The sequence below is a fragment of the Sus scrofa genome, chromosome 14 (assembly GCF_054392235.1).
Source record: "Sus scrofa isolate SSC_HxYL_T2T_F1_AM1 chromosome 14, Sscrofa_HxYL_maternal_Yorkshire_Landrace_v2.0, whole genome shotgun sequence".
Taxonomy (NCBI): Eukaryota; Metazoa; Chordata; class Mammalia; order Artiodactyla; family Suidae; genus Sus; species Sus scrofa.
Genome location: NC_139396.1, coordinates 133882732 through 133901102, shown reverse-complemented (window position 1 = coordinate 133901102; position 18371 = coordinate 133882732). Strand labels below are relative to the sequence as shown.

Below are 18371 nucleotides of genomic sequence, written 5' to 3'. Positions count from 1 at the left end.
TTTTGTCATTGCTTTCAATATTTATTTATACCAGTTACATAACCAGCATCGGCTAAGAATTAGACATCCAGAAACAAGATATTGTCAGATTTCATCAGTGAGGGACAGGAACGATACGAATCCTTCCTAATGTCAAGCTTCAGGAAGGTACATAGAGTCCAATCCAATTTCAGGTTTGTTCTCTCCCCCACCCCCCACCCCCTGCCTTGTCCAAGGACACAGACTAGCCTTTGGCTGGCAGGTCACACTCCACGTGTATATAAGACTTTGCTAACAAGCAATCCAGACAGTTACTAACATTGAGTAGCTGAGATGGAGCTGCTGGGAATCACTACCCTTGCTCTTATGGTTTGTGTTACTTGCCTGGTTTTCCTTTCTGTGTGGAAGAAAAATCACAAGAGGAGAAGGCTCCCCCCGGGCCCAACTCCCCTTCCCATCATTGGGAATCTGATGCAACTTAACCTCAAGGACATCCCTGCGTCTCTTTCCAAGGTAAGTGGGTTTCACTTGGGGCTGGTCCTCTCCAGGTAAGAGGGTCATTTTCAGGCTCTTCAGGTTGTCTGCATGTCATCTTCAAGCTTTCTTAGTTTACTCACCGCTGAAGCACTTTGAGGCACCTATTTCTTTAAGACAGAGATTTTTTTTTTTTTTCTTTTCTGGATTGGATCACTTTAGAGCAGATAGTGAGGTGTGTTGACCTCACCTGAGCTATGTGTTGAATTCTACTGCACTGCACTGGAAAATTCTAGGATCAGAACTTATCTTAACTGAAAAGCGTTCAATCCCCTATGCATGATAATATTTACCAAAAGGCAAGCCAAGCAAATGTAAAGGGTGGAATAAATGTTCTTTTATATTATTACTATTACTGTTTCACACTCATCTATGGGATACTTTGTGATCCCCCCTTCTAAAGAGTGGACCCCACATCTTGCTCTGACACAACCCAGATCTGCTGCCCTGACTGCATTCACTCCTTTGGAAATATTCTTTGGGGAAAGGGATGATTTATCTCCATGAGTTCGTTGTGCAAACATATATTCTCCAGAACAACCTAATTGTTGTCGTCTTATGGGTCACACACACACACACACACACACACACACGCACGCACGCACGGGAATATTATTTCTCCTTAAAGAAGGGAAGGGGGAAAAAGGGTGATGTTGTTCATTTGCTGTAAAGAGGAAAGTCCTGTTGTAGTAGCTGGAAGGGAATAAAATCCAGTGCACAAGTTGGAGCACAGATGCGGGTAAACAGATGCTATGGTAGAAGCCCATGGAAATCCTCTTCTGGTTATTTTTAATATTTCTGAGAAATAGATAGCAAAGCCATCAGCTGAGGGTGCGGTTGGAAGAGAAGGGCCTGGCATTCTGTATAAAGATATGCTCATTCACAGAAACAAAGGAAGTGTTATTTTCCTGGGACAGAGAAAAGTGGTGAAAAGTGGTAAAATTCTCTACCATTTAAGGTAAAAAAAAGGCCGAATAAAAAAAAGGTGGTAAGCTCAGTAAGTGGCCTCTTAGAAGTCAATCGTCAAACAACCAAACCAAAAAAAAAAAAAAAAAAAATGGATTGTAATGTGCAAAAGGTTGTTAATGTGATTTATTTTTCAGCAGTTTAATTTAGAATGTGAACATGTTTCCATACCGTTATACATCCTCCTATAAATAATTTCAAATGGCTGCCTTGAATTCAATTGCATGGATGTAGAGTTTGGAAACCAACCCTTAGCTGCCAGCTGTTTTACCGCTCTATTTTCCCCCTGGGCACAACGATATCATAAAGATATAGGTTTTATCCTTTTTAGTGCCTATTTATTACACTCTCCTCCTAGCCCTTTTCCTGGCTGCTTCCTTCTCATCTTTATTTTTACTTTAAGTGTTACCTATTCATAGAATCCTCATCTCTCTATTTTATCAAGTTTTCCCAGTATCATCCAACACAGTACACATTCTTTATCACTTTCATAGAATTATGCTCAGTTAGTATTGCAAATGAAGTCTGGCCACTTACTGCCTGTTACTTCCACTAGACTCCAAGTTCCCCGAGGACGCATGGCACAGTGTCTGACACAGTGTAGGTGCTTTGTAAATATTTGCTCAGTAGTTTCACACATGAATGAATACATGGCTGTACCCCAGGTTAAATTCCTAAAGGGAAATTAATGGAGCAAAGTCTAAGCTGCATATGAATCACTACTTAATTTCCACTGAAGACTCCAACGATGAGACTTCACAATAACACTCACAGCCGTTTGCATCTCTTTCCAGTTGGCCAAACAGTACGGCCCTGTTTGTACTGTGTACTTTGGATCCCAGCCTGCCGTGGTCTTACATGGATATGAAGCAGTGAAGGAAGCTCTGATTGATCAGGGGGATGAATTCCTTGGCAGAGGAATTATTCCAATTATCGATGATACCCAGGGAGGATATGGTATGTTTGAAAATAACAAGTCAATTTTCTTAAGCAAAAAAGTCTGATTGACTAATGTGTGTCTGTTCTGCACCAAGCAACAAATTTGATGCTGCAACACTGCATGCAATTCTGATATGACCCAGAGTTAGTCCAGACTCTGTAGGTTAGGGACATCATTCCCCAAAGACTACCCTCACTTCAGATGCCTGCCACAAGTTCAGGGATCTCCAGGCTACCCACACTTTTGACTAACTGGCTAAAAATTCAAGGTTTCCATGACTGCCTCAGGTTCTGTAATTTGCTAGAATGACCCACAGAACTCAGGAAGGTGTCTTACTTAGGAATTACAGTTTTATTATGTGGAGGATACACATGGAGAGACAGATAGGGCAAGGTTTGGGAGGCCCTAAAAGCAGAGCTTCACCATTCCCTTCCTAGGAATCAGAATGCATTACCCATTTGATGCATCAATGTGTTTACTAACCAGGAATTGCACCAGAGCTTTGGTGTCCAGAGTTTTTAATCGGAACTTCATTACTTGGGTACGACTGATTGAGTCATTGGCCAAGTGATGGAACTCAGTCTCTTAGCTCCACCACTCCTTGAACATCAGGAGGTAAGGCAGTTATCCTTGGCTCAAATTTACCTCCAGTGCCCTAAATACAAAGTGGATCTTTCTGGCATGGCCAGACCCATCTTAACATTGTCTAGGGGCCCACTGTGAGTTACCTCGTTCCCATACACTCAGGTGGGATCCCCAGGGCTGGGCGTGAACAACAACGACACTTCTAACATTTGGGAAATTCTGAGGGTTTAGAAGCTCTTTCCCAGGAACAAGGGACAAAGACCAGAATTCTTTTATTATGCAACAAATGCTCTGAAAGCCCATATTGAGGTAAACATTGGAAACAGACTCCAAGTTCCCTTTAAGGTAAAACTGTAGATATGATTGGGATAAAAAAATCTGGGAACATTTTGAAAATTAAAGTTATTACCCAGAGTTCATAGAGTTTAGGGAGCTGGAGAAGCTATGCCAGGGGTGTCATTTCACAGGGTGCAAAGGTTGCAGTGGCATAGTGGCAGCAACAATAAACAGATGCCTAGGTGTAGAGATTACTGTGTTTTCGATGTCAGCCTGGTTTGGGGGCAGTGATGGGGTGGGATAGGGCAGGGAGAGGGTGATAGAAGTAGAGAGGTAACACACAGGGAGCTACAACTGTACTTAGTCAAGCTCTGGCTCTTCAGGGGGACAATAGGCTCACAGATCATTACTTTATTATTCTGTCTCAAAATTTAAACATGTATTACATACATGCCTTTGTGTGTATCAAATATTACACAATTAAAAAAAACAACCAGAATAGCCTGAAAGTCTCCTCCAATCCATTAAAGTTGTAATGTTGCAAGTCCCAGAGAGAGAAAAACTTAATTCTTTTCAAAGCATATTTATGAATAAGTAATTAAATACCATGCAGCATACTAAATGATAAAAGAGAAGCAACTTTTAATTTCTCTCACACAAATCACTTCAGGTGAGTGATGCATTTACGCATCTAAAGAATCAACCACACCTTCCCTCTACTTCTTCCTTTTTTCTAAACAAGTTGATTACATTAGCTGCATATGAGTTTTAAAATTAATTTTTAACTGGAGCAGGAGGCTACTGGGCTGAATTGAGCTCAAGAGGGGAAAAATTGTTGGAGTTCCTGTCGTGGCGCAGTGGTTAACGAATCCGACTAGGAACCATGAGGTTGCGGGTTCGATCCCTGGCCTTGCTCAGTGGGTTAAGGATCCGGCATTGCTGTGAGCTGTGGTGTAGGTCGCAGACACGGCTCGGATCATGCATTGCTGTGGCTCTGGCGTAGGCCGGTGGCTACAGCTCCAATTAGAGAAGCTCCATATGCCGCGGAAGCGGCCCAAGAAATGGCAAAAAAACAAAAAAACAGAGGAAAAATTGTTGCTCAGAAAGCTGCGATTTTCACAACTCTGAGAAAACTGGTTTCTAAACTTCCCATGAAATTCTTGTTACTGCTCCTTACTTGCCAGTGACGGGCACATGTAATTCAACTCTTCCATTCCTAAAACTTTCCTGGAAGAGAGCAAAGAGAGGAACCATTCACCGATATTTCAGTTTTCCCTCTGCATTTGTTTCCAAGGTCTGCCATAATAAAGTACCAAAAATTGGGTACCGGCCTTAGAACAGCAGAACTTTATTGCCTCCCAGTTTTGGAGTCTAGAAGTCTGAGATCAAGATGTCAGTGAGGCTGGTTTCTTCTAAGAGCTGTGAGGGAGAATCTGCTTCAGGCTTCTCCCCTAGCTTCTGGTGGTTTGCTGACAATCTTTGTTGTTCCTTGACTTGTAGATGTATTACCCTAATCTCTGATTCATGTTCACATGGCATTCTGTGTGTGTGTGTGTGTCTGTGTGTGTGTGTGTCTGTGTTGAAATTTCTCCCTTTTAGAAGGATATAGTCATAGTGGATGAGCCCACCCTAATGATCTCATTTTACCTTGATTCCTTCTGCAAAGATCCTGTTTCCAAATATGATCATAGTCACAGATACTGGAGCAAGGGCATCAACATATTTTGAGGCGAAACAGTTCAGCCCATATCACCTTTGTACATGAAATACCTACCAAAATAATAGGTAGCTTTCTGATCTAGGGATCCTTGAACAGTATAATATGGTGCTGCAGACTTTGTGTCTAAATAATCAAGTTGTTGAGACATTTCCTGTTAGTTATCAACTCAATATTTTGCCTTCTTTCTTTCTTTCTTTTCTTTTTTTTTTTTTTTTTTGTCTTTTGCCTTTTGCCTTTTCTAGGGCTGCTCATGAGGCATGTGGAAGTTCCCAGGCTAGGGGTCTAATCAGACCTGTAGCCACCGGCCTACACCAGAGCGACAGCAACTCGGGGTCTGAGCCACGTCTGCGACCTACACCACAGCTCACGGCAGTGCTGGACCCTTAACCCACCGAGCAAGGCCAGGGATCGAACCCGCAACCTCATGGTTCCTAGTCGGATTCGTTAACCACTGCACCACGACAGGAACTCCATAGTTTCTTAATCTTTAAATGTTTACCTCATTGACAAATTGCAACAGCCTAAGCTCTATTTTAGTCATTTGATCCACATACCTTTGTAGATGCCATTGTTCTCTCACTAAAATGCAAAGACTAAAATCACTTAGTGCTCTTGAAGTTAGGGATAATCAGCCATTCATTCCTTACTTGGAGGAGTGCAGACACATTTTTGGAAGGTAATCTACTATATCTCTAGACATAGCCAGATTCTATCGAAGAATCTGGTTTACATAAATAGAAACAACCAACTGTGTAATTATTCACCCATGCACATACTCACCCCAGCTCAGTGGGTGTGGAGGGGATATTGCCTCCTTTGACCACTCCAGGCCTGCAGGGATGCAGGTGTGCTAAAGAGAAAGAAGTGTATTTTAAAAATATATATGTTTACGTAATAGGTATAAATTCTAAACAAAGTGAGAAAAATAGGAAAAGTATTCCAGTTATCTCTTGTGTAACAAGTCTCCCTAGACTCGGGATTTAAAACAACAACTTTAAAAAAAATGTTTTGAATACTCATGTATTCTGTGATCAGAAATTTGAACAAGGCATAGTAGTAGTGGCTTTTTCTCTGACCCACCATGCTTGGGGCCTCAGCAGACAGCCAATTTCTTCTCTCTCTTTTAATTTTTTTTTTCTGTCTTCTTTTCATCTTTTTAAGGCCACACCCTCGGCATATGGAGCTTCCCAGGCTAGGGGTCTAATCAGAGCTGTATCCGCCCACCTATGCCAGAGCCATGGCAAGGCCAAATCCGAGCTGTGTCTTTGACCTACACCACAGCTCACGGCATTGCCAGCTCCTTCAGAACAGGGCCACTTTGGTTCCAGCTCTGGCCAGGTAACCATCGCCATTGAGTTCCTTTGTCCCTTCCGTGGGGAGATGAGCGCAGCTTTCTGCACTGATCGTTACCAGTTTTCTTGCTGTCACTGGTTTGGCCTCTCCGTGTTTCCATCACCTTAAAACTAATTCCCTGGATTAAATTTCTTCTGTTTTAAATATTTGGAGAGGCTTCTCTTTTCCTGGTTGGCCTGTGACTGATAAACTCACTTTCCACCAGCTCATTCCTGGGAACACGTGACATTCCACAGTCCTCTCCTCACAGCTCCCTTTGATACTGTCCCAGGATTCTTGCCTTTTAACAAACAAACTTTACTCTGAAGAGACATTCACAATGATGGAGCAATTCCCCTTTAGAAACCTGTCTTGATGTAGTTCCTGTGTGGCTCAGTGGGTTCAGTATGTGGTGGTGTCACTGCAGTGGCTTGGGTCGCTGCTGTGGTGTGGGGTTTGGTCCCTGGCCTGAGAACTTCCACATGCTGTGAGTGCAGCCAAAAATAAAAAATAAAAAATAAAAAAAAAAGAAACAAAAAGGGAAGCTTATCTTGAGAGACAGAGAATAAAAATGTGGGAAAAAATAATAAACATGAATGTCCAGGGGAGTTCCCATGGTGCAGTGGAAATGAATCTGACTCATATCCATGAGGATTCAGGTTTGATCCCTGACCTCAGTCAGTGGGTCGTTGCCATGAGCTGTGGTGTAGGTTGCAGATGAGGCTCAGATCCCGCATTGCTGTGGCTGTGGTGTAGGCTGGCCCCTGTAGCTCCAATTTGACCTCTAGCCTGGGAACTTCCATATGCTGCGGGTATGGCCCTAAAAAAGCAAAAAAAGAAAAAAAAAAAGAAAAGAAAGAAAGAAAGAAAGAAAGAAAGAAAGAAAGAAAGAAAGAAAGAAAGAAAGAAAGAAAGAAAAAAGTTCATGATAATAATATTTATTGGGTCTAGCACATAGCAGGTGTCAACTAAACAAAAAACACACAACGTGAGAGTGGTGAGTTCAGATTTATTTGGGGACTTACCGAGGACTATAGTCCAGGAGACAGCCTCTCAGATGGCGCTGAGGAACTGCTCCGAAGAGGCAGTAGAGGAGGTCTGCACGGATGATTTGGTGAAGGGGTACAGCAACCTGAGGAACAGATGTCTCTCTAACAATTTTAGTGTTTTTCTAAGTGAAAGAAAATGCAAGAAATTGAGTTCACAAAATTTTCTGAGAATATCTAACTATCTGAAGGCCTGATCTGTCCGTTTTCACAGAGCACAGAGTGCCTCATTGCGGATCTCCACCCTGAATTCCATTCGGGGTTTGTTGAAGGGCAATCAATTGCAGTGGCTAATGACCTAATCTTTGTAGAGCCTGATGGCAAACAGCATGCTTTAGCTGGTACAAGAGAGCAATGAAAATGTATTAAATAAATGGAAGAACAAATGAAGAGCAAAAAGCCACAATATTTAAATGTCTAATTAAGGGTTAAGTACATAATTTTACAAAATTTATAATTGCATTTTGATTTAATGGTGATGTAAAAACAGTTAAAATTTGAAGAGATGAAAAAAATTCCTAAAATCCAATATTAATAATAATAATAATGTTGTTATTAATAATTACTGTAAATGTTAAATGTCATATTGTATTATTATCGAATTAAATTATTATCATAGTAGCTATAATTATATAGCTACTATTTATTAAATACTTCTTACGTACCAGATACTATGCTAGGGGTTTCACATGTATTCCCATATTCAGTGAATGCAATAACTCCATGAGGAAGATATTTTTTATTTCCATTCAACAGATGAAAAACTGAGGCAATAGAGGTTAAAAAACTCACACCAATTAGAGATTGATGGAGAAGAGATTTGAATTCAGTTTGCCTGACTCTAGGGCCAAACTACCTACTAACCATAGTCTCAATATACTAACACTTTATTTTTTTTGTTGTTGTTGAAGTGTAATTGCCTTATTTTTATTTCCCAGATGTTGTTCATATGTACACATATGTTTCATGGTGGTTATTGTAGTACAGATCTATTTGTATAATGATTTTTCTTTAAAAATATTAACCTGTCTGATTTTTTAGTCTCCATGATCATCATTTTAACAATTGCTTAACTTTTCCTAATATTGGTTTACTATCATTAACATTTAGATTGTTTACAGATGTATTATTAAATCAATATAGATGGCATTGCAGTGTATACTTTTTACATTTTGTTTGCTTATATTTTTTTTGATCCGCACCCTCAGCATATGGAAGTTCCCAGGCCAGGGGTTGAATCAGAGCTACGGCTGCCAGGCTACACCACGGCCACGACAAATTGGGATCCAAGCTGTGTCTGCGACCTACACCACAGCTCATGGCAAACCCTGAGAGAGACCAGGGATCGAACCTGAATCCTCATGGATACTAGTCGGATTCCTTTCTGCTGAGCTGCAACAGAAACTCCTTGAACTCCTTGTTTTCTTTTCCTTTTTTTTTTTCTTTTTTAAGGCCAAACCAGAAGCATGTGGAAGTTCCCGGGCTCAGGGTCAAATCCGAGCTGCAGCTGCAGTCTACACCACAGCCACAGCAACGCCAGATGTGAGCTGCGTCTGCAACATTTCCGACATACGCAGAAGCTTGTGCTGGAATCTTAACCTATTGAATGAGGCCAGGGATCAATCTTGCATCCTCACAGACACTATGTCGGGTTCTTAATCCACTGAGCCGCAAGAAGAACTCCTACCTCTTTTTGAATTTTTTTGTGTAAATTCTTAGGAAAGCAGCTAGTGGATCCAAAACAATTTTAGTAGTTTTTGCTACAAATATTGCTTTAACTTTTTTCCTTTTTTTTTTTTTTTTTTTTTTTAGGTCTGCACCTGCAGGATGTGGAAGTTCCCAGGCTAGGGGTCAAATCAGAGCTACAGCTGCCAGCCTACGCCACAACCACTGCAATGCCAGATCCAAGCCACATCTGCAACCTACAACATAGCTCACAGCAACGCTGGATCCTTAACCCGGTGAGCAAGGCCAGGGTTTGAACCCGCCTCCTCATGGTTCTTAGTCAGGTTCATTAACTGAGCCACAAAGGGAACTCCCAATATTGCTTTAATTTTTAAAATAGGTGGTGATATGCGAAGAGACTCAATGAATGCACCAAATTTGCCATAAGCTTGATACAATAATTTTTACATGCTTGCTCATTTGGTAAATGGGAAATTAAATTGTATTTTGTCGTTTTAGGGCCACACCTGCGGCATATGGAGGCTCCCAGGCTAGGGGTCCAGTTGGAGCTGTAGCTGCCGGCCTACGCCAGAGCCATAGCAATGCAGGATCCGAGCCATGTCTGTAACCTACACCACAGCTCCCAGCAATGTCGGCTCCCTAACCCACTGAGCGAGGTCAGGGATCGAACCCACATCCTCATGGATGCTAGCTGGGTCCGTTAACCTCTGAGCCACGACGGGAACTCCTGAAATTAATACTTAAATTCTTATGTATTGAACATCTGCTATGTGCAAGGTAAGGGATCACTGTGTGTCACGGGAAATATTTGGAGGGATGCACCAGTCATTTAACTAAGTAAAATCCAGTATAGGAAGTAATACAGGTAAGCAAAGTGCTGAAATACAAGGTAGAAAAGATAAATTGTATTAAAGCATTACACAAGCCAATTCAGTTAAGTGAGGGAGAGATGCCCTCTAGTAGAGGATAGGGAAGACTTCAAAGAGAAGGGTCTTGAGATGGCTCTTAAAGGAAAATTAGAAACTCAACAAAGTAAATAGAGTGGGAGCAGACTTGCCAGCAAAAGGGGGGGACTGGACAAAATGAGGCTGTAAAACAATGTAGATGCATTAAACAAACAGCTGTGATTGTCCCTATGAATTAGGCCAGGGATCAATCTTGCATCCTCACAGACACTATGTCGGGTTCTTAATCCACTGAGCCGCAAGAAGAACTCCTACCTCTTTTTGAATTTCAGAGGTAGAGCCAAGAGAGAGAATGATAGAAAGGTGTAAGAGTTTAAAGGTGTCAGAACAAGATAAGGGGATGCCCTGAATCCTTTCTGGCACCAGCACAATTGTCCCTGTATTGGATTTTGAGTAGCCTGGAAACTGTACATTTAGAGAGGGGAAACTGATTTGAAGACGATTGTAACCTTTTTCTTTCTTTCTTTCTTTCCTTCTTTCTTTCCTTCTTTCTTTCCTTCCTTCTTTCTTTCTTTCTTTCTTTCTTTCTTTCTTTCTTTCTTTCTTTCTTTCTTTCTTTCTTTCTTTCTTTCTTTCCTTCCTTCCTTCCTTCCTTCCTTCCTTCCTTCCTTCCTTCCTTCCTTCCTTCCTTTCTTCCTTCCTTCCTTCTTTCCTTCTTTCTTTCTTTTTCAGGGCCGCAGGTGCGGCACATGGATGTTCCCAGGCTAGGGGTTGAATCAGAGCTGTAGCTGCTGGCCACAGCTCACGACAACGCTGGATCCTTAACCCACTGAGCAAGGCCAGGGATTGAACCCACATCCTGATGGATACTAGTCGGGTTTGTTTCCACTGAGCCATGATGGGAACTCTGATTGCAACTTTTTACATCTGTAAAAATGTTAGCACCTGCCCAGTGGTCATGTGGTATGAATTGACAAGAGGGGGCAGATGAGAAAGAGGTTTTGGAGGTGGAACTGATCGGGCTTCCCCAATGCAGATGTGTAGAGTGAAGGGCAAGAGGGATGTAATGATGCCCTGAGGTGTGAGTTTGGGGGCACAGGGAAATTAGTAGTGCGTTAAGAGAAACAGGAAAGTCAGGGCAGGTAACTGGTTTTGCACAGAGGAAGAAATGAAAAGACACTGGCGTGGAACATACCGAGTTCCTTTGCTCCTGAGTTTCCTCTTGTTCAGATTAGCTCACACTAGCTGTAGTACATTTGGAGAAAAGAAACCTATATCCCCTGCTGATCTGCTTTGAAGTTCCTTATCCTCTAATAGAGAAAATCACATGCAGAACTAAACCACAGGTTAGAGGGATATTAAGTGAAAAGACAGAGGCTCAGGAAAGGGTGTGTGAGAACACAAGCTTGACTTTTTTTGTTTTTTCGCCTTTTTTTATAGGGCCACTCCCGCGGCATGTGGAGGTTCCCAGGCTAGGGGTCGAATCGGAGCTGTAGCCGTCGGCCTGCGCCAGAGCCACAGCAATGTGGGATCGGAGCTGAGTCTGCGACCTACACCACAGCTCACGGCACCCCGGGATGGATCCTTAACCCACGGAGCAAGGCCAGGGATCGAACCCGCAACCTCATGATGGCTCCTAGTCGGATTCGTTAACCACTGAGCCATGACAGGAACTCCCTGCTTGACTATTTTTGACAAAACCAGACAGAGGGCCCTTTCTACACTTGGGACTGTTGTCCACCTGCTAACCTGTTGACCCTCCTCCCGGGTCCATCACCTCTGCCCCTGTCGACCAGAGCTTGGGTTTTGTTTTCTTCGTGACAGATACTCCACCCAAACCACAGACTCTGTTGTGCTCTTAAAAGGCCAGTTGTTGAATCCCGGAGAAGGAGCACTGGCATCAGTCTTCAGGGTAGATGCAAAAGGAAAAGTCTGACTTCATGGAACGTTTTCACTCCGTGATCCAAAACATTTTCCTGCTCTTTCCTTCTTTTCCTAGGACTCGTATTCAGTAATGGAGAGAGGTGGAAGCAAATACGGCGCTTCTCCCTCATGACCCTGAGGAACTTTGGGATGGGGAAGAGGAGCCTCGAGGAGAGGGTCCAGGAGGAAGCCCAGTTTCTGGTGGAGGAGCTCAGGAAAACAGAGGGTGCGTTCCACTGACCATCCTTTGGCGACAAGGGGCGTGTTGTTCTGTGTGGTTCAACACACACAGCTTCCCACCGAAACTCCTCTGGGAGCCACTTATTGGTCCACAGTCTGCTCCATGGATCAGGGCATTGGCTAAGGGGAAAGGGGCGGGAAGAAAAGCATCCAAAGCTGATGCCTAGGACTCTTGAACCCCTTTGCTGGGATTCATTTTTCAACTTCAGCCTTTACGAGATGTGTAAATTTGGACAAGTTGCTAAACTTCTCTAAGAGGCAGTTTCCTCATCTGAAAAATGGGGCTAAAAATCAAACCTCAGAATAAGGGTTAAATAATACAGTTGGCAAAACATTTACACAGTATCCAGCATGTGGCAAATACTCCGTAACATTACTTGTTGCTCTCATAACTATTCCAGCCTTCATAGACTAGTGCAATAATTAGTAGTAGTAGCATAGTATGTAATACAATAGAGCATACGGTATTAGTAGAAGATGCTTACGTCCTAATGTGGAGGCGTTTAGAGAAAATAAAATATAGGTATCAATCTGGGCAGGAGGGAAGCCCTGTTCCTGAAACCCTAATGCAGGCGGATGAAAACCCTCAACGTTAAAATTGTTCTTTTCTCATATCAGCTCAGCCCTTTGACCCTACCTTCATCCTCTCCTGTGCTCCCTGCAATGTGATCTGCTCCATCCTCTTCAATGACCGTTTCCACTACGACAATGAGACATTTCTCTCTCTGATGAATCTGTTAAATGCAAATTTTCGTCAAATAAGCTCTCCCTGGATCCAGGTAAGGCCAAGTCTGTATTTGCCCTTGGGATTGATCTCACGGGTCCACTGGGAGCCAGCAGGCAGGGTAAAGGGCTATGAGCTCACCACCTCACCCCAGAGCCCAGTGCCCACGCAAGCACTGTCACCTTCCCTCCACTCGGGTCTTATGTCAAGTGGGTGCGTGCAATGTCCTTTACCCCAGCACCTGTGCAAGGCTGCCCTCTGCTTGCTTCTATGAGTTCACTCCCACCAAAGAAGGCAGGACATTCCCACTTGCCTACATTTCTTGTAAGGCCCCTACGCACATTCTCCCCTTCTCTGACTCCAGGGTTGGCCAAGGGTGGTTGAGCAGGGGGATGGGGAGAGGCTGCTCTCATGTGTCTGATGATCACCCTCACTTCTCTTGTGCTTGGAAGCTGGAGGAAGGGACTCTCCCTGGCCAGACCTGCTCAGAGGGTTAGGTGCTTGACTCAGAAACCCTGGTCCCTCTTCACAAACTGAATTTCTGGTATACTCCCCCCCCCCAATTTTAGATTTACAATCTATGGCCGCAAATCATAAAGCATCTCCCTGGAGAGCACAGAGCATTTTCAAAAAGGCTTAAAGACTGTAGGTCTTTTATTCTGGAAAAAGTAAAGGAGCATCAAAAGTCCCCGAATCTTAACAACCCTCAAGACTACATTGACTGTTTCCTCAGCAAGATGGAGCAGGTATTGTATGTGACATTCTTCCCCAACACTAGATTTTATCATGCCAGGGACGTGTAGGAAAACGTAATCACACATGCAGGTCATTCTTGATGTTTTGAAACTTTAAGGTAGCGGGGTACACCATTAAAAATAATGGAAAGGTTAAAGTAGTTCAAGGGCCTCTTTTTCTTTGGTGTTTCTATTTAATTCCTACACTTGGGCATTAACATTTAATGAAATGTTCTTGATATTTATATACAATGAGCCATATTATATATGGAAATGTGTGTGTTTCTGAACATATGTTTATCTTGGAGAGGATAAAACACACATGCGTCTTCCCTACACGTTATTTACACATCCATAGACAGCAACTTTTGCAATGATGCTTCCCAGGGTAGCCTATAAAAACCAGATTGCATTTTCCCGTAGAAACAATTCTGTTGTTTGAGATTGGTGGTGGATAGAGGATTCTAAGGCAAATACATTATACATTAACCATGAGTGGTATTAAATGTATTGAATAGCAAGTAACCCACAAGCCACCCATCCTTCGAATGTCACTGACATGAAATACTAGCGTGAGTGTCCATGAGCACGTCAGCAGAAAACAGTCAAGACTGTGACAAACAGGAGTTCCTGTCATGGCTCAGTGGTTAACGAACCCAACTAGTATTCATGAGGACGCAGGTTCAATCCCTGGCCTTGCTCAGTGGGTCAAGGACCTGGCATTGTTGTGAGCTGTGGTGTAGTTAGCAGCCGCAGCTTGGATCTGGCATTGCTGTGGCTGTGGCGCTGGCGGGTGGCTACAGCTCTAATTGGACCCCTAGCCTGGGAACCTCCATATGCTGCTGCTAGTGCAGCCCTAAGAAGACAAAAAAAAAAAAAAAAAAAAAAAAAAAGGCTGTGACAAACAATAGATTGTAAGAAGATATTTAGGAGTTCCCACTGTGGCTGAGCTGTTTAAGAATCTGTCTATGAGGGAGTTCCTGTCGTGGCTCAGTGGTTAACGAATCCGACTAGGAACCATGAGGATGCAGGCTCGATCCCTGGCCTCGCTCAGTAGGTTAAGGATGCGCCATTGCTGTCAGCTGTGGTGTAGGTCGAAGTCGAAGCTCAGATTCCGCGTTGTTGTGGCTGTGGTGTAGACCAGCAGCTATAGTTCTGATTAGATCTCTAGCCTGGGAACCTCCATATATGGCCCTAAACCCTAAAAAGACAAAAGACAAAAAAAAAAAAGGGAACTTGTCCTTGAGGATGCAGGTTCAATCCCTGGCCTCTCTCTGGCATTGCTGTAAGCTGTGGTGTAGACCAGCAGCTGCAGCTCCAAGTCAACCCCTGGCCCAGAAACTTCCATATACCACAAGTGTACCGGTAAGAAGAAAAAAAAAAAAAGGGAAATTTAAATGTATGTACACATGTAATAACTTAAAATCTAAAAATTATTCTTTGAGGAGTTCCCGTCGTGGCTCAGTGGTTAACGAACCCGCCTAGGATCCATGAGGTTGCGGGTTCGATCCCTGCCCTCGCTTAGTGGGTTAAGGATCCAGTGTTGCCATGAGCTGTGGTGTAGGTCGCAGACGTGGCTCGGATCCTGTGTTGCTGTGGCTCTGATGTAGGCCAGCGGCTATAGCTCTGATTGGACCCCCAGCCTGGGAACCTCCATATGATTGATGCAGGAGTGGCCCTAGAAAAGTCAAAAGGACAAAAATTTAAAAATAAAATAAAATAAAAAGATTAAAATTATTCTTGGAGCCTTGTAAAGTTACTTCACTTATGCCAAAGTTCCCCAAATATATATAAATGGAAGAACTCCATTCAACTGTATCATAAATGTGCAATTTTACAGCAAACAATAATCACTTGTTTAGTCGTCTTAATCTCTAGCAGGGCTGATTTGGAAAGTCTGGTTTCCTTAGAAAACATGTCGAAGGAAGGCATGTTGATGCCCCTTTGACTTGTCAGAAGTTTATTCCCTTGAAAATGTCCTCTTCGTTCTGATGGAAAAGTTCATTGTTAGCTTTCAGAAGACTTGGTGTTTGTCTGAGAAAGAAAAAAATAGCTAGGTTTTTATCTGAATTACTGAAAGGTTTTATTTAGCACCAACACTGTATCAGTTATGGTGCGTGGTAAAGGGAATAAAATGATGAATCAGATAATACCCTGCAGTTTTCTTTCATAGCGCTGGTCATTGTTTAGCAACTATTTACTTAATTTATGTCTCTATTCTCCACTACACTGTGTACTCCAAAGGGCTGGGGCCATGACTTCCCACACTTTGTCTCACTAGCAGCTAGCACAGTACCTAGAACACTGTCGATGCACACAAATATTTCCTGAATAAATACATTAATAAAGATATAGTCCTTGACCTAATGGCGCTTACAGTCTAGTGCAAAGATCATCAAAACAAGCAGCAACAATGAAGTGCTAATAGGGAAAGTATAAGCTGCCATGGGAGAATGGGCAGAAACACTAACGGTAGTCTGATGTGAGTCAGGAAGGGACTTCTAAACCAAGGCCCAGTGGATACACCCCTGCTTCCACCGACGAACAACTGAACTGAGAGCTGAGGCCTGAGTAGGGACTATCCATGTAAAGGTGACAGAGAAAAATATGCCAGGCAGAGGAACAAGCTATGCAAAGGCTCTGAAGCAGAGGGAAACTTGGGGTGTATGAAGGGTAGATGGTCAGCCTTGCGGCAGGAAGGGTGAGAGCAGGGGAGGGTGGTGTGAGAGAAGCTGGAGCAGCAGGAAGTCGGCAGGCAAGGCAGACCATTCCTGCAGGGCCTGGCAGGACATATTCATTACTTTAGTCCTGAATCCTAATATCAGTGAACATTGTTTGCAGGGTCTGAGCACTGCCTAAAGGATGATCATATTTGTGATGTGGAAAAGAGTTTGGAGGGGTCAACAGTGGATGCAGGGAAAACAGCCAGGAGTTGCCTTAGGGTAACTTTGCTGGTAGTAGAGCCTAAAACTGGAATTTGTGTGTGAGTAATTTACTGAGGGAGTGCTCGCAGGAGAGACTTGTATGTGTGTGAGTGGGGAGAAACAGAATAGGGAAGGAGGAAGATTAAACGTGGGGAGGTGGTTTCACGTGAAGTCTAATCTCTTCCTGATCCTACAGGGAGGGCTCTACTGTATAAATTGCACTGCAGGGTTTGTCATTTCCTCAGTGGGGCGAGGAATCTGGGCTTTTGCACCCGTCAGCCGTTGGCCATAGGCTGTGCCATGAGAGTGGTCTGGGGGCTGATTCACTCCCAGGCATCTCTTGTCATTATGTCTCCGGTGCCCAAGGGAACCAAAGCGAAAGGGGTGAACCAGAGCAGCTGCGAGGTAGGTGATCAAACCCAGGAAAAGGGATCCGGGCAGGGCCTCGGCAGCATCTTCCATACGAAACTACTGCAGTGGCCCAAGGCAAAGGACATGGCCAAGGGTGCTGGTGGTGGAAATGAAGAGAAGTGGATAGATTTGCGATATTTCTAGAAGGTAACATTAACAGTCTTGGGGGTAAGATGGGGTCCTGGGTTCCTGGGATGCCTAACTGGATGGAAGTTGGGGCCGTTCACCAATACAGGAGATAGTGGAAAGAGACCATGGGCAGTGGTTAGCATACATACTAAAGCCTTGAGATTCTCTGAACTAGGCTAGAGGAAGGGACCAAAGAAGTTTGATATGCCCAAGTCTGGATTTCAACCATTCCTTCCTTTCCTCCTCTCTATTCTGGTTTTTTTTTTTTTTTTTTTTTTATAGCTATCAATAGGAGGTGGGTAGAAACTTCTGAAGCATTTTTGCTTTCCTGTAAGTTTTGTTCCATTACGTTTTAATATCCAATCTCTAAACATTACTACATAGTAGATTTGGGTTATACTAAGAATTAAACAAAATGGTGGAATTCATCCTATTTAACTAAATTACAGAGTTAGAACAAAAATAAAAGAAATGTTGGAGTTCCTGCTCTAAGGCAGTGGATTAAGGATCTGGCTGCAGCCGCAGCTTGGATTCAATCCCTGGCCTGGGAACTTCCTTGTGCCACAGGTGTGGCAAAAAAAAAAAAAAAAAAAAAAGTTGAGGCGTTCCTGTTGGGGCGCAGTGGTCAAGGAATCCGACTAGGGACTAAGAGGTTTCGGATTGGATCCCTGGCCTGGCTCAGTGGGTTAAGGATCCGGTGGTGCCGGGAACTGTGGTGTAGGTTGGAGTTTTGGCTCGCATCCCTCGTTGCTGTGGCACTGGCATAGGCCGGTGGCAACAGCTCCAATTAGACCCCTAGCCTGGGAACCTCCATATGCCACAGGAGTGGCCCTAGAAAAAGCAAAAAAAAAAAAAAAAAAAAAAAAGAAGTTTATATTTCCATTTCTCTCTCTCTTCACAAGCAAAGATTTTTAAAACTCTACTGGACTTTCTGTTGGGAGAGAGTTATTGAAAATGCTCAGTATTTTTGATTCTGGATCCAGGCAGTAAGGACTATAGGTAGGAAGTGGCAACATGCCTAAAAAGTTGGACATCCATATGCAAAAAGCATCCCATTTTGAAATAAGCGGGAGAGGCATAGTATAAGGAAACTGAGTGAAAAAAACTTGATGTAAAGTTTTGAAATGAACCTAATGTTTAAAACAAGTACTCTAATGCTTTTAAAAGCCAGTGGTATTAAAAGTTCACCAAAAAATAAACATCAATGGAAATAATTTCATAGGTAGTGAAAAATAGAGATATTTTTTAGCTTATTTATATGTTAAACATACTTTTGAGTTCCTGTTGTGGTTCAGCAGGTTAAGAACCCGACTAGTA

At 43.1% G+C, this 18371-nt stretch overlaps 1 protein-coding gene across 3 annotated transcripts in view; it reads left to right on the top strand.

Moving 5' to 3' along the window:
• The first annotated feature begins 267 nt into the window (after positions 1–267).
• CYP2C33 (cytochrome P450 family 2 subfamily C member 33) overlaps positions 268–18371 on the top strand; it is a 32840-nt gene continuing 14736 nt past the window's right edge. For 2 of the 3 annotated variants that reach the window (XR_014825734.1, XM_084993181.1), the window contains exons 1-5: positions 286–492; positions 2274–2436; positions 11969–12118; positions 12751–12911; positions 13426–13602. Coding sequence is in view for 2 of the 3 variants with exons in the window: in XM_084993181.1 (XP_084849307.1) it covers positions 313–492; positions 2274–2436; positions 11969–12118; positions 12751–12911; positions 13426–13602 (831 nt within the window). In the remaining variant the exon portion in view is untranslated. Of the gene's footprint in view, positions 493–2273; positions 2437–11968; positions 12119–12750; positions 12912–13425; positions 13603–18371 lie in introns of all 3 variants that reach the window. The other variant, NM_214414.1, reaches the window with a different exon arrangement.